The 16,693-nt window shown below is 44.2% G+C and overlaps 1 protein-coding gene across 5 annotated transcripts in view; it reads right to left on the bottom strand.

The window, feature by feature from the left end:
* Window positions 1–421: 421 nt before the first annotated feature.
* The window catches only part of Neo1 (neogenin 1), a gene marked incomplete at its 5' end in the record, with an annotated part of 133,830 nt that continues 117,558 nt past the window's right edge, over window positions 422–16,693 (bottom strand). For 4 of the 5 annotated variants that reach the window (XM_013519002.1, XM_013519000.1, XM_013519001.1 and 1 more), the window contains 6 exon segments: window positions 422–3,000; window positions 3,802–3,938; window positions 6,055–6,318; window positions 9,776–9,934; window positions 13,535–13,627; window positions 14,154–14,392. In XM_013519002.1, coding sequence (XP_013374456.1) covers window positions 2,917–3,000; window positions 3,802–3,938; window positions 6,055–6,318; window positions 9,776–9,934; window positions 13,535–13,627; window positions 14,154–14,392 — 976 coding nt within the window. 5 annotated transcript variants of the gene reach the window in all.

The raw sequence follows: 16,693 nt of genomic DNA on the forward strand, positions 1-16,693 counted from the left end.
CCTGTTTGTGCCACCATAAGGAATCTCACAGACCGAATGCAGCACGCAGGCGAGGCAGCCTGGCAAATGCCTGGTCTCCCTGTGACTGCTGCCCATTGCCAGGCATTGAGGGTGGTGGGTCGGCTGTGTGAAGGGCAGCCCCGTGTGGCACACAGTAAACTGTGTAGCAGGTACCCTGCCATTCCTCGGGTGCTCAGTTCCTGCAGGGCAGCCACGGTCAGAGGATGGACAGCGGCAGAACTCATCTTTGGGGCGAGCGGGTAGTCAGATGCCTGGCTCCTGCCACTCCGCCCTGGGCCCCCTTAAAACTCGTCACTTAATAGTTTTGAGGGCAGGAGGGAGATCAGTTAAAGATGGGAAAACAGAGGGCCCCAAAGTGGTTTTAAGGACAAAGGAAAATAACTCTTTGACCAGACCAGAATTTGATTGGATTAAAAAAGTGTATTGGATTTCCAATACGAAATAAAAACATGATTTTTTTTTTTTTAAAAAGCCATAGAGTTTACAGCATCAACTACAGAAAAGGCCAAACAAGTGTGTACAGAACCCAGTCCCAGCAGTCCTCAGGTCCCTCCAGCAGGCAACAGCAACACACACATTTGTTCCACATCTACCCGAAGGAAGCTGCTGAGCAAAAGCTCCACTAGGACATGACAAGACACACAATGGTATAGTTGCAAAAATCACAGGAAAATGTAAGAAAATGTATTAAACTGTGAAAAGGTGCAATACAGAATAGCTCTCCTTTTGCTTAATTTTAAAAAAATCCCAACTTTGAACACTTCATTTAAAAATAGGTCCCTCCCCCACCCCACCCCAATTCTGTGGCAGTATCCAGGTACCAAGGCCCTGAGGTAACAGAAGTGTCAGGGTTCATGGGAGGGAGTGCCCTAAATACTGAGCATGTTCTTTGGGCAAAAGGTAAAGGGAGTTTATGGGAAGTCTAGCTCTCCTGATGGCCAGGATGCCCGGACTGCTCTTTTCAGGATCAGATGATACAGGCTGGTTTTCTAGAGCCCTGCCTGGCACCACGGTGCAGCCAGCTAGCACGGCAGCCGTTCTAGCACTGCACTTCGCGTTGTCCCCCTAAATCATAAATGCCAGAGTTCACCCTGTAGAAAAGCAAATGTGTGGTAAGACATGAGATGGGGGAAATGATCCATGTTCAAAGGCATGGCCTGCTCACGGCCTGTGGGGGACCTGTGAGGCCTGGGCGGGGCGGGGCCCGTGGGTGGGGACACCCGCTGGTGGTCTTGGCAGTCTTGTTGGCTAAGAACCCAGGCCCATTTACCTCTTCTCTGTCCCCACACTGTCTTCTGGGGAGCAGGAGAAGACACCTGAGGGTCAGTCCTGTATTTTTCAATATACTGTCTTAATAGTAAAAATAAAAATAAAACAATCACACACCTTAGCTCTTAGAAAAAGACCACAAGAACTCTGCAAAGGCAAGAGCTTGTGTGTGTGGCGAGCCCTCATCTTACCCGAAACTTCTTGTTGTCTCATTCTAGCTGGGGTTTAGCTGAGCTGCTGGCATGGAAGGGCGGCTGCCCCTGTTGGCTCTCTGTTGCCTGTCCCCTGCCACTTGAAGAACTATGTACAGAAAGATGTGGGGAAGCTTCATGGATGCTGGGGGCTCCAGGGGGAGCCCCCACCTTGCCTCATCCTTCATATGCTTTTTCTGACGGGCTCTGCAGTGTGGAAGTGAGAGCCAGCCTGGCTGAGGACAGGCACCAGAGAAGGAAACATAGCTCCTTCCTCCACCTCCCACCTCCCGAAAGGCAGCTACTGCCAATAGCGACAAAGACTGTGCTTTCTGACTTCCAGGAACAGAGCCAGGCTCGTGCTGTACTTGGCATCCTCCCGCAACTAGAAACGTAGCCAGGGTCCTCAGCACTGACATCCACTAGGATCGGACCAAGACAGCGGGGGGCTACATCTTCAAACCCACCTATTGCACAGAAGAATTTTTAACCAGATTCAAACGAAACTCCAGTCGCAATGTAGTGACAATAAGATGGACATGCCAGGAAAGGACAATAAAGATGCTTCCATTCTCTGCAGGCTTCTGGAGGAAAGTACAATGACTGAAACATTCACAGCATCTCAGCAGCCCCTCCATTTCCTTTTCCCAACCCCCAACCCCCACCCCAATACTGAATCTGCACAGAAAGCAACAAACAAGTCTTTTCAATGTTACATTTCATTCAAATAGATCTGTAATCTCACAGTGATGAGAGGAGAAAGTCAGGCCTTTAATAATAATAAAAAAATAATAAAAAAGCTTACAAACAGCAATGCAACATTTCCTCCCCCTCAAAGTGATGGATTAACAGCTGGTAGAGGATGCAACATCTCAGTATTAAAACATAAGAACAAAACCAAAAACAAGCCAACCCCTGGAACAACCCACACTGTCAATGACTTTCCATACGCAACTGGAACAAGCAGCCGAATGTCAACCGTTTGTGGAGAACACCACGGACTTCCTTGGTTTTTGATAGTGTTGTTTTCTTTAAGGTAAAATAAAATAGGACACAAATAAAATTGTACGTAAATGCCAATGTCTACACTCCGTAACGGTGATGCAGATGCAGCACGAAGACACAGCGTGACCACAATTTAAAATGCAGGCTGCACTTCTCGCCTCTTCCCTGGACACAGAATTTTGGCCCATGGTGCCCAGTCCCGCGGGGTATCAGCAGGCAAAAGGAAGCTGCCTCGACGCAGGCGTCTTCCAGGCTGACCAGGAGAAGGCAGGTGGCCGTGCCTGGAGCCAGCCCTACGCGGAGGTGCTGGTTTGCTGGCTCACTGTGTTCTCAAGTGCTGTCCTCTCGTACTCTGTACAATTCCTTGCTTTCAAGGCTAAGTTCCAAGACTTCTAGACTCAGGCTTGGAGCTGTGTCTTGGAGAAGGTCGTCATGCTGTTGTGATGGCATTTAGGTCCTTCATGAGTCCTTCCAGGTGGGCCATCTCTTTGGTCAGCTCATCTGGTTCATAACTCTGTGGACAGGAGAACACTGTTATCACGCGTGACCCGTGAAGCTGTCTAGGAAGGCAAGCCCAGAGAGGGTCAGAGCCTCAAGTGGCCAGTGGGAACCCTGCTCTGCAAGCATGGTCTAGTGACACTCAGACTGGCTCAGAACAGTCCAAGGCAGATGTTCCCAAGGGTGCTGAGATGTCATTCTTTGACATACAAAATGCCTTTCTCCCAGCTCTCCCCAGGTCACAAGAACCTCACAAGCTAGAGGCCTGGTCACTTGTCCCTTCTAGTTTTCTGTCACAGTCAAGAGAGTTAGCAGGTCCTTGTATCTCTGGCCCCAAGCTTTCCTCTTAGAGAATCTTGTATCTAGCAATGCAGAGGCAGATACATTTACGGGGAGTTGAGAGTGGGAAATCAGGGAGGCGCCGGGAGAGTTTGTTTATAGTGACCTCTCAAGTATCTTCTGCTCCAGCATCCTGCTTGGGAAAGCTCACAGGGCAGAACTGAGGCATGGAAGAACATTTACATGGTTCAAAGCAAGAAGAAAGGTCCAGAAGGAAGGGAAGAAACTGAGAGGAAGCTGGGCTGATGTGATACGCGAATGGAAGGCATAGCAGAGTAGGCAGAAGACAGAATCCTTCAGAATGTTTCTGGCTCAGCAGACATGCTCAGAACACATCTGCTGCACAAATGACTGAACCTGCCTCACCCTCTGGGTGCCGAGGCCTGGGGATGCACAGACTGTCAGCTCAACCAGCATGCTCCCAGGCCCTGGGACATATGTCTACATCCTAGCTGGCCTGATGGCCTCATGAACTTACACTCTCGGAGTCTTCCAGCATCCTTGTGGTCTCCTGCACGTCAGGGGCACTGGGAACAACCACTGGCATAGGAGGCCGGCTCCTTCCTAAAGTCCCGATGGAGGCTGTCTTCACTGAGTGAAGGTGATGGTTCAGAGCTGAGGTAGAAAGGGCACGTTAGGTGGTGGCGAAGGCTGCACCTCAGACCTTAGCAAGGTACACAAGGTCCAAAGGCTGCTGCAGGGTAAAGGATGCAATAGGCCCAGTGCAGGGATCCTACTCGGAAGGGAACAAGAGGGAAGCGGGCAGCAGCACAGCGTTCATGAAGGTAAAGCAACATTCCACTAGTGACACTAGCTTTAGAAAACTGACAACCCAGCCCAGTGGTTCTCAAAGTGTGGTGGTCCAAGGGCTCCTGTAGAATGTCTGGCAAGTCAAGACTCTTCCACAATATCACTAAGAGAGCATTTGCTACCTCTGCACCACAGGTACAAAAGCAACAGTAGGCAGAACTGCTTAGAGTCGTAACACAAATTAAGGCAGAGGCACCAAACTGAGAGGTACTTGGAGCTACAAAGCCAGTTTCACTGAGGATTCCCTTAATCAATAACAATTCTTTGAATTATTACAGCTTGACCCTTGATTTCACATCTTTAAATATTACATGTGACAAAATGGAAAGAATGCAGAAAATACTTCCGCTGTGTACCAAGTATGATGCTATCTTAAAGAAAGGGACTGGTGACAGGTGCATTGTGAGTTGAACAGTGGCTCTTATCATTGAACTTACTTCAAAGACCAAGAAATGGGCCCTTCAGACATTTTCTAGAAGTTGAATGAGCCTAACAACTAAGGAAAGTAATAGACAGTGTTTATTGTCAATGATAAAATTCAGGTTTTAACTGAAAATCATAATCTGAAAAATCTGAACATCCTGAGCTCGAGAGCTTACCAATTACATTCTTGGGTGATTTTAATGAATGTGTTCTTTTGTTTGTTTGTTTGTTTGTTTTTTGTTTTTCTGCCGGTACCAGGAATCGAACTCACGACCTTGCGCTTGCCAGGCAGGCACTTTGCCGCTGAGCTAAATCCCCAGTCTGTAATGAATGTGTTCTTAAGACACTGACTAATGAAATGTATCAGTATTTGAAGGACTTGAATAAGTTAGTGAACCAATATTTTCCAATGACCAATGTGTGGTATACTGCAGTGTTATACACTGAAAATGCAAGACAGAACAAAGAATTCTAATGAAGCAGGCTAGGAGGAGTTCATGGGTATGGTTTCAGATTCCATACTACCAATAAAACTTTAAGAAATGACAACTTGTTGCGTTTTACTATAGTAACAACCACAACAAAAAGAATATCCATAAATATCTCAAAAGGTTATAAAAATACTCCTTCTTTTGCCAACTATGTATCTGGGAGGCCAGATTTTTCTTCTTGTATTTTAACCAAAACAACATATTGCAACAGCCTGAATGTAGAAGCAGATATGAGAAGAATCCAGCTGTCTTCTATTAAGCCAGACTTTAAAGAGATTTGGAAAATATAACACTCTTCTCACTGTATTTTTTGAGAAAGTTATTTTTCATAAAATATGCTATTTATCCTATATGACATATTACTGCTATTTTTAAATAAACTAATGAAATATTTTTTTGTTTTCGAGACAAGGTCTCGTTATGTAGTACAGGTTGGCCTTGAACTCACTTATATAGCTCAAGCTGGTCTTGAACTCACAGTGATCTTTCTGCCTCAGTCTCTGGGGTGCTGGGATTACAGGTGTGCAACACCACGCCTGACCTAATGAATTATTTTCAGTTTCTCAGTTTTATTCCTCATATGGTAAATATTGATAGATATAACCCACGTGAAGAAAAGTTCTTTTATTTCTTGGTAGCTTTGAAGAACTGCAGACTTAGTCTGAAACAAACCATCACAATACACAACAATGTCAAAGAGTAGGGAAAAAAGAAATCATGGTTAGTCGTTCCAAGCGACTTTCCTCTTGCAATGTTCCTCGCCTGTCCCAAGGCTCCTTCTGGTTTCAAGTGCTGGCCTTCCAGACCCTTCTCTAGCCGTCAGGCATCTTATGGAGTGAGGAGATTCCAGGGGGCTGAGCTGACTGTTATCTGTGGCCCACACCCATGCCACTCCATTTTACCTCCAAGGAGGACATCTGCTTTGTTATTCTTCAAACAAGTGCTATGACTTTTGTCCCAAGTCTGAAGCACAGGGTCCCTCTAGCGGTGATGCGGTCCTTACTCACCTTGCTGGGACAGTAACGGTGTGCTTGGCAACGCAGGATCATAGGTGGGGGGTCCCGGGGGCGGGATTGCCGGCACCGCAAAGCTCTTCAATGGGTGCGAAGGGCGAACGTGGGCTGTGGGAAGACTCTGGCCTGAATCTTCCTCTTGGGAGCTAGCTAAGTAGGAGGAGCTGGTAGCACCTTCAGGATCCTGATGGTCAGTACAGCACGTCTGAGATGAGGAGGCTGGCATGGTGTCAGTGCTGGGGGTATTTCGAACAGATTCTACAGCAAGAAGGCATAAATGTTAGTATTTCTTTTACCATTAAGCATATGCAGAATTTTAGCTACTTCTAGGGGTTCCTTAAACCAGTTCAGTAAGTAGTTGGAATTGGTGCTACTCCAAGAGAACCTCACCCCTACCAAGGATGGAGCAGACTAATCTAAGAGTCCCAAACAATGCTCTCCTCACCTAGCTGTTTTAATTTTTTCACCTATATAGTAAGCGGTCACAATTTTACAGATTTAAAGTCTTCCTCAGTACTTCTTATGGGCTTGGCCTTCCTAGAGCAAAAGTCTCACAGTTCAAGAGAGGACTAGACAGCCATGCAACAGGTTTGCAAATAGTTCTAAGATCATGTGAAATAAAGGGCGTCTTGGCCAGACAAAGAAATACACGGAGATGAGCGTGGAGAAGACTCAGGAAGAACTTGGTAACAACTGCAAACATGTGACGCGGGGACGGAGACGCCCTAAAGGCAGCATGCTGGGCGGGAAGCGCGCTGGCTCTGGAGTCAGACACACCCGCACTCCAGGCTGGGGACGCTAACTAGCTGGGTGAACATGGCAAAGTCACTGAGTCTCTGAGTCTTAATTTCTTCATATACAAAATATGGAGAATAACACATAATCCACTGAAGCCTAAATGAGACGTATGAAGATGGACACAGTGCCTGAGTAACTGAAAAGGTCCTTTTCTTTGTAGATTACTGAGTGCTTACTCTACACCAGGAGCTAGCTAAGTGTTTTACACTTATCAGGTCATTCACTCCTCAGAGTAATTCAGAAGGCACCGGCAGGGGAAGTAAGCAAGCTACTCAAGGACAGAGAACCACCAGGGCAGAATATGAATTTTTGTGCGCTGACTCCCACACCCAGGCTCAGAGGCACCACATGGTTTACTGCGTTTTGCTGCCTGTCCCCCCACTGCAGGGCAGAATCAGCATGAAGGCCAGGAGAAGATTTTAACAATGTGAGCAGACTACCATACCCTGGAAGGCATGCAACAGGCTGTACTAGGCAGCCTGAAGGGCTCTTCTAAAGACTCATGGAGTCCTCAGTCTTAGAAGTAATGTTTCATGAACAATTTGCAGAAACCCACCTGCTACCCTTGTGAGACAGCAATGAACCTGTTCCCCTGGGTTCTGAGGAGCCTCGCTATGAGTGCGATCTCCTTAGCTTAAAGGCCTTAGATCCCAGCAATGAAAGACCAACATGCCCTTCTGAGTTGGCCTGGCTATAACAATCCTCTGGGCCTAGGACACTTCTTCCCTCTAAAGGGGTGTGCTGAGCATGGCACTTAGCTTGCTCAAGCCAGCAATCACCATGGTAAGGCTGTTGCTAGTCACTGTGTGATCCCAGCCTGAGTGGGAGCTGGTTAGGAAGGAAGCAGGGTGGAGGAGAGGGGAGAGTCCTGAACACACCAGGCAGACATGGTGGATCAGCTCTGAGCACACAGGCCTACCCCAGCAGCCTCAGCTGCCTTTAACTAAGAGGTGACAGGAAATATGAAAAAGGACAATGGAGTCACTTGCATGGGTTAGAGACCTCGCCACTCCCACCGACCACAGCTACCTTATCCACTTCCAGGAGGCACCAGGCATGAAACCTTCTTTGAAAGGGCTGCTCCCTGACACTGCAGCGCCACTGGCCTACTCAGACACTAGGTTGTGACTACAATTTCGACTTGGGCAAGAGGCCTGACTGCTTGCTTACCTCTCAAGAATTTAAGACACACAATGTTCACAGTGGTCAAGTGTTTAGACATGTGGACAGTGCTTTTCCTTTGCCAAGTGGCAGTAACACAGTAGATGCCCCCAGAATGGGGACTGCCTGGCTACCTCGCATCCTGGTCATCTCCCATATCCTGGGCTGTGGCAGCACGGAGCTCTAGACACAAGGGCTTGGGAAAATACAATAGCAAGAGAACCTGGACGACTTCTAGACAATTTTCGAATCAATCTTTAGTGAATCTACCTATTTTTTCCTCTCTTATCCCCTCTGGTCATTAAAGCAAAGAATCCTTTGGTAATACAAACCACTGCTTTTCCTCTTTATTTCCTGCATTAGTCCACTGGACATGCAAATGAGCGCTTAGTGCCATGCCTCTCTTCAGCGCCCAAATCTTTCCTGGCCCAGGAGAAGTCAGAGAAGGGTACTAATCTGACTGGGAGACTTCCGTCCACTGATGCAGACCCACGTTCTACTGTGGCAGACTCTTGGCCTTCAAAATGAAAAGACACAGCTTTTCCAAGCACAAAACCTTTCCAAGAACAAGTCTGGAGGGCTGCTGTCTGGTACTCTGCTCTATCTGAGATTATGTCTAGAAGGCAGACTTTGGTTCTCTATGCAGCTGGCTGGAGTAACTGTCTATCTGCAGATTATCTTTCCCTTAAAGCAGAACCCTTAACCTGGATTCTGAGGGAGACAACAGAAAGACAGAGTTTAGACACATGTTCAAGCAGCATTCTCTAAACCAGGTAACAGGGTTGAGTTTTTAGGCATCCCTAATAAAACTTTGATCTTCATTTGATCTTTTGGGTATATTCATGATTGATGAAAACTTAATGGGGGAGCGGGGGAAAGATGTTATTGGCAATCCAAACTTCTAGACATGGAGTTTTGAGGTTTTTTTAAAATGGAGTTCCTTAAGATTTTCTTATTTTCCAGAATTATCAAAACTTGTTTCTACAAATAATATAGACAAATTGGGAAGTTCAAATGATGGAAAAATAGTATGCTGTATACATTAAGAAGCTCCTAGATTTGCAGTTTATAACTGAAAGATGAAAATTAACTTGTAACTAATGAGGAACAATAGTATTTATTTGGTTTCCTATCCCTTTACCTCATTTCCTTCTTAAAACTGCCTGATAATGCTGTTTCTTAACATTTTAAAACGCGTTTGACAATGTATTTCTTTAGGTATAATGCAAATGGTTCTGTTAATTTTCTGTTTTTCAGAGATGGGCATCCATTCCTAATCTGCATGATCTATTGGACAACCTGAGGTTTCCCAGAGTCACAACTCTGATGTGGCTGGTGGCCCTCCTGCCCCGAATGGCTGCCGTATACACTTCCCCGATGTTAGGGTAACTGCAGAGCAAAGGCAAGTACTTGTATCTGAAAACCACCCAGAATGAGTTTTCTTTCAAACTGGAGAATGAAAAAACAAAAAACAAAAACAAGTTGGGAGAAAAAGGACTAATTATGATGCAAGTTTTATAGAATAAGAGAGGCTTATGGGATTTATTATTGTTTCTACTAAAATGAAACTCTTCACTGAGCACTTAAAACTTAAGGAGTAAAATGGGGTAAATTTCATAAACAAATTTGACTCCATCACAGCAATGTTACAACAAATACACAATACTGAAAAATTCTAAGTGGGGCAAGTCCTTTCCCTCTTGTGCTTGCCAACTCTTGGAATGCTTTCCATCTGGGCTTGAGCCTCATCTCTCACCTGTGGAATTGGCCCTGTCTGAAAGGGACATGGATGTGCCAATGGGCCATGGGCTGCCCGGGTGGTAGAGATGACTGCGAGCTGGAGAAGCGAGGCTGCTGGAGTGGAAATGATGGTGAGGGTTATCGAGGGAATGGATGGGATGGGCACTAATCACAGCTGTGGATGAACATAAGACAGAGAAATGCTTAACATGCTTGTACAGACACACATAAATCACAGTTTAAGAGCTAAGTCATCCCCTTCCCACCGCCCATATGACCAGTTACCCCCTTGGCTTTTTGTCACAGATGGCTGGATTTGGACAATTAGCCAATGATTTTTACCTTTTTTTTAAACAAATGAGTGCACTCCTATGTATGTATCTACATATGTACAGAAAAAAAGCCCAAGGAGTATGTACTATAATGTTAACAGTGAAAGCAATGCTGCAGGGAAGAGTAGTGAGGATTAAAAAAGTATTTTTTTTCTTTATCAATATTTTCCAATTCTTCTATTATAAACATGGATTACATGAGTTACTAAAAGTACCTAGTTGAATATGTCAAAAATGTAAATCCATACGTAAACAGTGGCACGGAGATATTTTTGGGGGGGCAGGGAATCCTGTTGAAGGTAAAGCAGTCCCTTTTCCTTCTCTTTTGAGTATAGCCTTAATTCATTCTGCCTTTTTTTTTTATTTGCTGAAAGAGGCATGTAATGGGTATTAATACATGAGCACTGTTCAACCAGTTTTCATATCTTAGTTTTGTTTTTTGTTTTTTTTGTCTTTTTGAGACAAGGTCTAGCTATGCAGTTCAGGCTGGCCTTGAGCTCACTTTGTAGCCTGGGTTGGTCTCAAACTTGCAAGGATCCTCCTGCCTCAGCCTCCCAAGTGCTGGGATTACAGGTGTGTGCCACCACACCCGGCTCCAGTTTTCATATCTTAGAAGGAATGCAAATCAAATTAACTTTGAAGGTCCAATCTTGTACTAAAAGCATGAACTATAGGCCTACGGCACCATTTCTCCAGCCACATGTCAGCATTTTAAAATATAAATGAATCTTTCTTAATTTCCTCTTTCTTCCTGGTAAAGATTCAGTTTAATGCATTTAATTCCACAGAGATTCTACATACAACTTTCTATAAAGCCTTTTTAATGAGGCTCCATATTCAATCTCCAAGATGTAAACAAAGAAACAAAAACTAGAAGGCCAATTTGGGAATAAAATTTTCTTAGAACACATGCAGAAATTCCGTGTTTAAGATCAAGATTACCACCTCTAAACTCCCCCTCCCTCACGAAATAGGCAAAGTAGACTAGAAATACAGGGAATCTTCTTTTTTTTCCCTCTAAGCAAGGCCTTCACGCATTTTATGGTAAAACTTAGCCCTTCGAAGGAAGTTAAAATGTCTTCTGTCACCAGTGAACCTAGATCTTTGTGAGGCCTTCATCATTTGTTGAACAGAAACGCTAGACAATGACATAGATTTACTTGTTCTCCAGCTGTCTGCTGTCCTGGCCACGTGTAAACAAGCGAGTGGCACAGTCAGCTGTCCCTCCCTTGCTCAAGGCCTGGGCAACAGAACGGGGGCTGGCTTTCCCTCCAGAGTTGCTCTCAGGGACCAGAAGGCGCCAGGAGGTCCATGGGAATAAACAAGATTCACAAGAGCTAGCTGAGGAGGGTTCTTATAGTTTTTAGAAGTGAGATGTATAAGAAGCAGCCTTTTCCAAAATTCAGGCTAGGGGGAGGGAATAAAACCTCCTGATTTTGACCCAGAAAGTGCAATCTGAAGGAATGTGAGGTGCAGTGACTTGCACAAAAGAAAATCAGAATAGATTTTTTTTCTTTTTTAAGGCATTTCCCATTACCAAATAATAAAAGATGAACCACAAAAGCACCTAACTAGACTACTGGTGTCAGCAGCTGTCAGCTGAATTTGAACTCAATAGTTCTATGAGGACTAAACCTCACCCTGATGTCAGAAAGCCCTTCCTAGTACTGCTCGGCTTTTTAACACCAGTGTAGGTAGATGGCGAGTGCATGGCTCCAGCCTCAGCCCAGAACTCAGAACCCACGGATGTCCGCCTTGTGAAAAAAGACTGTAGTCATGTGGATTTTAAAAAGGAGCTCTTAAACCTAAAGTGCACAAACCAAAAGTGCATCTGGCCACAAATGTGTCTGTCTCAGGATTTATAATCTAGCTTTAGATTCTTGAATTAAAAGATTCTATCCACCCACTAGTTGATGAGGCACACATTACATACTGGATATTAATGCATGCTCCTTCCTACTCTCAAAAAAATAAAGGAAAAAAAAGAGAATGATATCAACTGGGATACTTTTTTAAAAAATGCATTTAAAAGCAAGGAACCTAAAAATACAGATATAGTTAATTTAAGTTTTAAAAATAAGCCTGTTTAGGTAGGAATTGAGGTCTTATGCTGAACAAACAGAATAAGCAGTCAAGATACCATCCCTCTTGTGAGTCAAAAATAAATGGAATGAATTAATGTGCCCTTTTTGGACGTTTGTGCCTTTAAACCTGGTAACATTAGAGAGCACACTTGGACAAGAGGAAAGCCCTGGTTTTTCCCTGCCTACTTCCAAGTCCAGGCCTTTCTATCACAGATCCTAAGCATACACTACTTTGTGCAGAAATTATTCATTTTGAGTTCCATGCTGTAAACCTAAAGAACAGGGCCTTTTTCTTTCAAAGCTGATTTTTTTATAATTTAATACTTGCCATATTTGTATACTGTGTGCCCAAGGTGGGGGTACGCACATATCTGCACGTTTGCAATTTCTACCATAAGGGAAGGAGAGAGGAACTTTTGCAAGTGGAGGATGCCATAGTGCACCTCTGTGTGTGTGTAGGGCATCCATGGCTATTTAAATCTCATCATCTGCTAGCAGAGAGATGGCCGAGCACGTCCTCAACTTGAAAGTTAGATTTCCTAACTTGAAAATTGAGGCCAGGACAGGACATAGTAATTTGAAAAAAAGAACTGATGTGTACCATTGCTGTTTGATTTTAACTGTGATATTTAGCTTATTTTGAATTTCAACTACTATTAAAGGAGGCTCAGTAACTTTTAAGCTTATTAAAATCAGGCATGAAAACCAGGCACAGGGGCACACCCCTACACTGAGGGAAGATGAGGCCGGAAGATCAAAAGTTTGAGCCCCATCTGGGCAGCTCTCAGACCTTGTCTCAAAATAAAAAAAACAAAATACTGGGGGATGTAGCTCAGTGGCACAGTGGTCCTGGGTTTGATTCCTAGTACTAGGGGGTATGGGGGAAAGAGGATTGGGTCAAGTGAATTTCAAAAATTCAAAATGCTAAACTAATTCTAAAGTAACTCTAAAATATGACATCCACTAATTAATAAAAGTCCCACAGGGGCTTTTCAACAATAACCATGTGTCAGGAAGCCTATGGAATGCTTGGGATACCTGGCAAAGCTCAGCCTGTCTCTAGGAATGCATCCCCTTCTCTCTGTGGAGGAGCAGTATACTTTTAGGGGGAAAGGATACTTTCCTATTCTGGGGAGACTAAAAATTGGCCTTAGTTTATTTACTCGTAACCTCAAGGCGCTGGTCTCAAGAACAATACTTATTGCAAAATATAGCAACTGTTTGATATTTCTTCCTTCAAAATACCACAGCTTTGGTAGATTATATTCTGTGTTAGAACTGAGTAAAGGCAGAGATCATTTGTACCTCTTCCCCACCATGATGGGTTAGCACTGGAGAAAACGAGAAACTTTTACTTACGCTGGGGTGGCTGGGAGTCAAAGGGCATCATCATTTTTGGTCTCATTCCTCGCCTTCCAGCCAGTGTAGACATGCTGTCCTCTGATTCGTGCCCTATTTATCAAATATGAAAGTTAGTTATAAGTGTGTGCCACAGGCCACTGAGTAGCCTCAGCAGTGAAACAGTCCTAGGAGGGGATTCAGGACTCACAAATGATGCAGTGGGGACCAGGCATGTCTGTGTTGGAGCAGCATGGGAATTCTAACAGAGTGGATGACACCACGCTGCCTGCTAAGGTTCAGTGCAGTGTCTATAGAAACATCCAGCCAAGAATGACCTGCATACCACATTGATAGCTGGGGTCCAATGGAACGGACAGAATGCAATGCAGCCATGTGCTAGGGGACTCAAATGCTTTAGTGAAACCTGATGGGACTTAAAAAGATCTAGATTTCCTTATGGCACAGAATCTCTCCCTTGTAACAAGGTAACTATTCTTCATCAAATGACCAAATCATGTAACATACATTTCTTTAAACCTAACCATTTATAGAAATTATCAAATGAAGGCAACTTTACAAAGCAAAAATGAAAACAGTCTTCCAACATTTGGGAAACCACCCGTACGGCGAATGGTACCTCTGTATGAGTTCCGCCTTTGATGGATATTGCTGTCCATGGAATTGTCCACTGGCGTGATGTCTTGAGAGTTGCGAGGAATGGGAGTATCGGTCATGATGGGGTTTGGGTCTGGAGACTTGTCGATGGGTTTCAGCTCCAGTCTCTCATGATGGATCCAGAGGTCTGGAGGTTTGACATCTTTGGAGTTCCCTTTGTACTTGTGGGAGCCATTCACTGATTTACAGGCAGCTCGTTTCCTAGGAACCAAATTAAGATGAACTTAAAAAAAAGTAAATTCTTTTTAGCATATCTGTCAAAAGACTTAAGTGATTAAAACTGACTTCCTGAGAGATGCTTCAGCAAAGGTGGGCACTAAAACAAAACACACACAAGAAGTTTATTTTTGAAAAGAGTAACAAACTACCTCATATCTCTACCTAGTCCACACATATTTAGAGATTGTACCAGGGCACACTGTCTTATGACTACTTTTATTGTGTGTTAAAAGATGGCATTTTAAAATCAACCTCTAAAGCAGACGGTTCCTCTATAAGTTTCCAATTCATAGAGAAAGGATAACAATGGATATAACAACGGAGCAGAGTCTACGGCTTATAAAGGAAGAACAGATGGCTTGCATCTAGATGTTCCCCTTAAAGCCTCATGTGGTCACAGGTGGGGCTTTTTGGAGGTGGCTGGATCTAGGGTATGTGATGCTGGGATCAAGGGTGCCCTCCCCTGGGTGTGAGATGGAATATAAGGGACAAACAGGGCTATCACTGTCACTTTGCTACTTCACCGTTTTGCTGCCTTCTGCCTGCCATGAACAGTTTCTCTTCTACAGTCCCTCGGCCGAAACACTCTGCCTTAGAACCAGCCAACTATGGACTGAAATCTCTACAAACTGTGAACTAAATAAACCTTTCCTCCTTCAACTCTGGGTGTCAGGTATTTTGTCTCAGAAACAAGAACAAGTAACTAAGACAGAAACCCAAACTAAGATCACCAAGTAGGTGGAGTCAAGAATGGCGACAGCAGTTTCTCTGTCACTGTGCTTTAGCTTCTTCCTTCACTCATTCCCTCATCCAGTGAATAACTGTACGGCAGGCACCTAATATATGTCAGATCCTGTGCTAGCCTGCTGTGTCCTGAAGACTTTTAAGTGCTAGAAGCAAGGAAGACAGACAGTGAACTATTATCTTTAAATGCTCTGAGCTTAGTGAAATGCCAAGTGCTACAACAGCTCTTAAGAGCTAGGCCTAAAGTAGCCAGCAAAGACATGGAAGAAGTGGCATTTATGCTGTGATCTGAAAAGGACAGGAAGTGCTTTCCACCAAGTGGCAAAATCAGCTGATGTCACAGCTATGAAGCAGAGAGCAGCATCCTGGTATCTTAGAAGGATTTTAAGAAGTCCTGAATGGTGAGACATAGTAAACCATTCAGAGGATGATAGGAAATAATGCGGGGAGTGTAGTATGGGACCAGATTACAAAAGACATTTAGAACGATGCTGAGTGTGAGTTTCCCTCTATGAGTAACAAGAAACCATTAAGACACTGAGCAAGAGGAAAGAGTATGTTCTGAGTTAAAACTTTAGACCAGTTGTGTCATACATGAGGTGGGGGACAGTAAAGGAGCCAAACTAGGATGTTACTTTAATTGTCTTGGCATGAATGATGGTGGTCTGGGACAGTGGGAATGGAAGGAAGAGTCAGACTTGAAAGGTTAGGAGGTGGAATGACCAGATTTGGGGAGTAAATGAAGGTAGGATGGGATATGGGTAAAGAGAAAAAAAAAGTAAAGAAGAAAAAAAAAAGGTAAAGGATGTGGTCAATGTTTCTGGCTTAAGTCATTTACTAACACTGGGAATAGTGGAGTTGAAGAGGTTTGACTGAAACTGTTATGAATCGTTCTGGACACGCTGTGTTTAAGGTGTCCCTGAGACATTCAGGAGAAAGTGTGAAAGAGGCAATTGGGTATGTACGTCTAATACTCAGGACAGAGAGGCCTTGGCTGGGGATAGAAATACAGGAGTAGCTGGCATGTACACAGTGAAGGAGACCACAGGAACAGATGAGATCATTTGAGACATAGTGAACCATGCGGAGGAGGATAGGAAATAATGCTGGGAAGACAGTATGGCAGAGAAGGAGAAGAGAGTAAGCCCAGGCCCCATCTCTGAGGAACAGCTATACGTGAAGGCAGAGAAAACTGGGGCGGGGCCACTGTGATAATGCACATGCTGTCATGGCACACCAGAGAAGAGAAGGCTTGGAGAAGGAAGGAGTAGACTCAAAATGTCTTTGGCTTGAGCAATATGGAGGTTACTAGTGACCTGGGAAAACAATTTTGGTGAAATGCACAGAATCTATGTTAAAAAGAATGGAAATACAAGTAGGCAGTGAAGGAAGGGACAGTGAGTAAAATAAGGACAGATGGTGGTCTATATCTGCAGGTACCATATCCTCAGATTTAACCAATTGCACCCTGAAAATATTTAAGAAACTACACTGAACATGTACAGACTTTATCATTATTCTCTGAACAATATAGTATAA

Source organism: Chinchilla lanigera, unplaced genomic scaffold (genome assembly GCF_000276665.1).
Source record: "Chinchilla lanigera isolate Chin_1 unplaced genomic scaffold, ChiLan1.0 scaffold00049, whole genome shotgun sequence".
Classification (NCBI taxonomy): Eukaryota; Metazoa; Chordata; class Mammalia; order Rodentia; family Chinchillidae; genus Chinchilla; species Chinchilla lanigera.